The 1,409-nt window shown below is 36.9% G+C and overlaps 1 protein-coding gene across 1 annotated transcript; it reads left to right on the forward strand.

Annotated features, from left to right (window-relative positions):
• Nucleotides 1-682: 682 nt before the first annotated feature.
• Nucleotides 683-1,178, forward strand: LOC127743052 (cytochrome P450 94C1-like). Its single transcript, XM_052255708.1, has 2 exons — nucleotides 683-1,020; nucleotides 1,106-1,178. Exons 1-2 carry the CDS (start codon nucleotides 683-685, stop codon nucleotides 1,176-1,178), a joined length of 411 nt encoding a protein of 136 aa, XP_052111668.1.
• Nucleotides 1,179-1,409: the final 231 nt, after the last annotated feature.

Raw genomic sequence — 1,409 nt, forward strand, 5'->3', positions numbered from 1 at the left:
TAAAATATTAATTTTTTAGTACTTTTAAAAAGTAAAGATATATAAGACTGAAATTGTTAAAAATTGGAGTATTTATCCATTTTGATCCTAAAAATTTTTTGGACTAAACACTTTAGTTCTCAATTAAAATTAATTATTCAATTGATCCTTAACAATTAATTCCGTCAGTCACTTAGATCTTTAGTTCCGTCAATTTTAACGAAAGACAAAATTGTCACTGACAACTCTAATAAGAGACAAAATGATTCCTCACAACTCTAATAAGGGACAAAATGATCCCTGACCCCTTTGTTCAAAAACAACATTATTCTTTCCTAATTTTCATCATATCTCGCATAAATCTAACATTCATACTAGCCTTCTTCACCTTCACAGTCTTCTTTTCCATCTTTTTCTTCCTCCTCTTCCATTCTAAGATCAAGGCATGGTGTAATTACCACGCGTGTTGCACCTATCTCAACATGTCATGAACCACACACTTCCTAAATATCTGTGGCTGGTACACCCTCCTCTTTCGCACTTTACCCACCATAAACATCTACCTCCACGTCCTCGATAATAGCATCACCTCTAACCTCGACAACCTCCACCACATCCTTAAGACCAAGTTCCACAACTACCCCAAGGGCACGCTTTCTCCACTCTCCGACAAGCAATATAGATTGTTGGACATTAGGACATCATGAGAAGATTCTCTTTCGACATCATATACAAATTCTCATTTGAAATGGACCCTGAGTGCTTCATTCCTTCTTTCCTGGAGTCCAAGTTGGCAAACAGTTTTGATCTTGCATCCAAGCTATCAGTACAACGAGCAATGTCGCCGTTGCCGCTCATATGGAAACTGAAGCAATTACTAAACATTGGTTCGGAGAAGAAGCTGAAGGAAGCGATCAGATTGGTGGACAATGTGGTCATGGAGATGATAAGGCAAAGGAGGAGGGAGATGGCGGCGACGACGATGGGTCTTAACAAATCAGACTTGCTGTCTAGATTCATGGGATCTATCGAAGACGACAAGTACTTAAGAGACATAGTCATTAGAATCCTGAGTATGAATTGGTTGAGAACAAGTTGATAATTTTTCTTCTTGTGAACATTGAAGTTATAGTGTTATACTGTTAGTGTTATGCGAGATACGATGGAAATTGGAGGAAAACAATGTTGTTTCCGAATAGAGGAGGTCAGAGACCATTTTGTCACCTATTAGAGTTTTTAGGGACTATTTTATCGTCCATTAGAGTTGATGGAGCAAATGACCTAAGTGACTGACAGAGTTAATTGTTAGGGACCAATCGAGTAATTAATTTTAGTTGAGAACTAAAGTGTCTGGTCCAAAATTCTTTGAGGACCAAAATGGGTAAATACTAAAAAATTAAGATTGAAATTTTGTTAATATTTCTTTTAAA

Source organism: Arachis duranensis, chromosome 10 (genome assembly GCF_000817695.3).
Source record: "Arachis duranensis cultivar V14167 chromosome 10, aradu.V14167.gnm2.J7QH, whole genome shotgun sequence".
In the NCBI taxonomy this organism is placed as follows: Eukaryota; Viridiplantae; Streptophyta; class Magnoliopsida; order Fabales; family Fabaceae; genus Arachis; species Arachis duranensis.

Bases quoted from the DNA above. Each gene is read 5' to 3' on its own strand.
- LOC127743052 (XM_052255708.1), top strand. From the start codon at position 683: ATGAGAAGATTCTCTTTCGACATCATATACAAATTCTCATTTGAAATG. The intron at 1,021-1,105 runs GTACTTAAGAGA...TGAACATTGAAG, and splicing joins GGATCTATCGAAGACGACAA to TTATAGTGTTATACTGTTAG.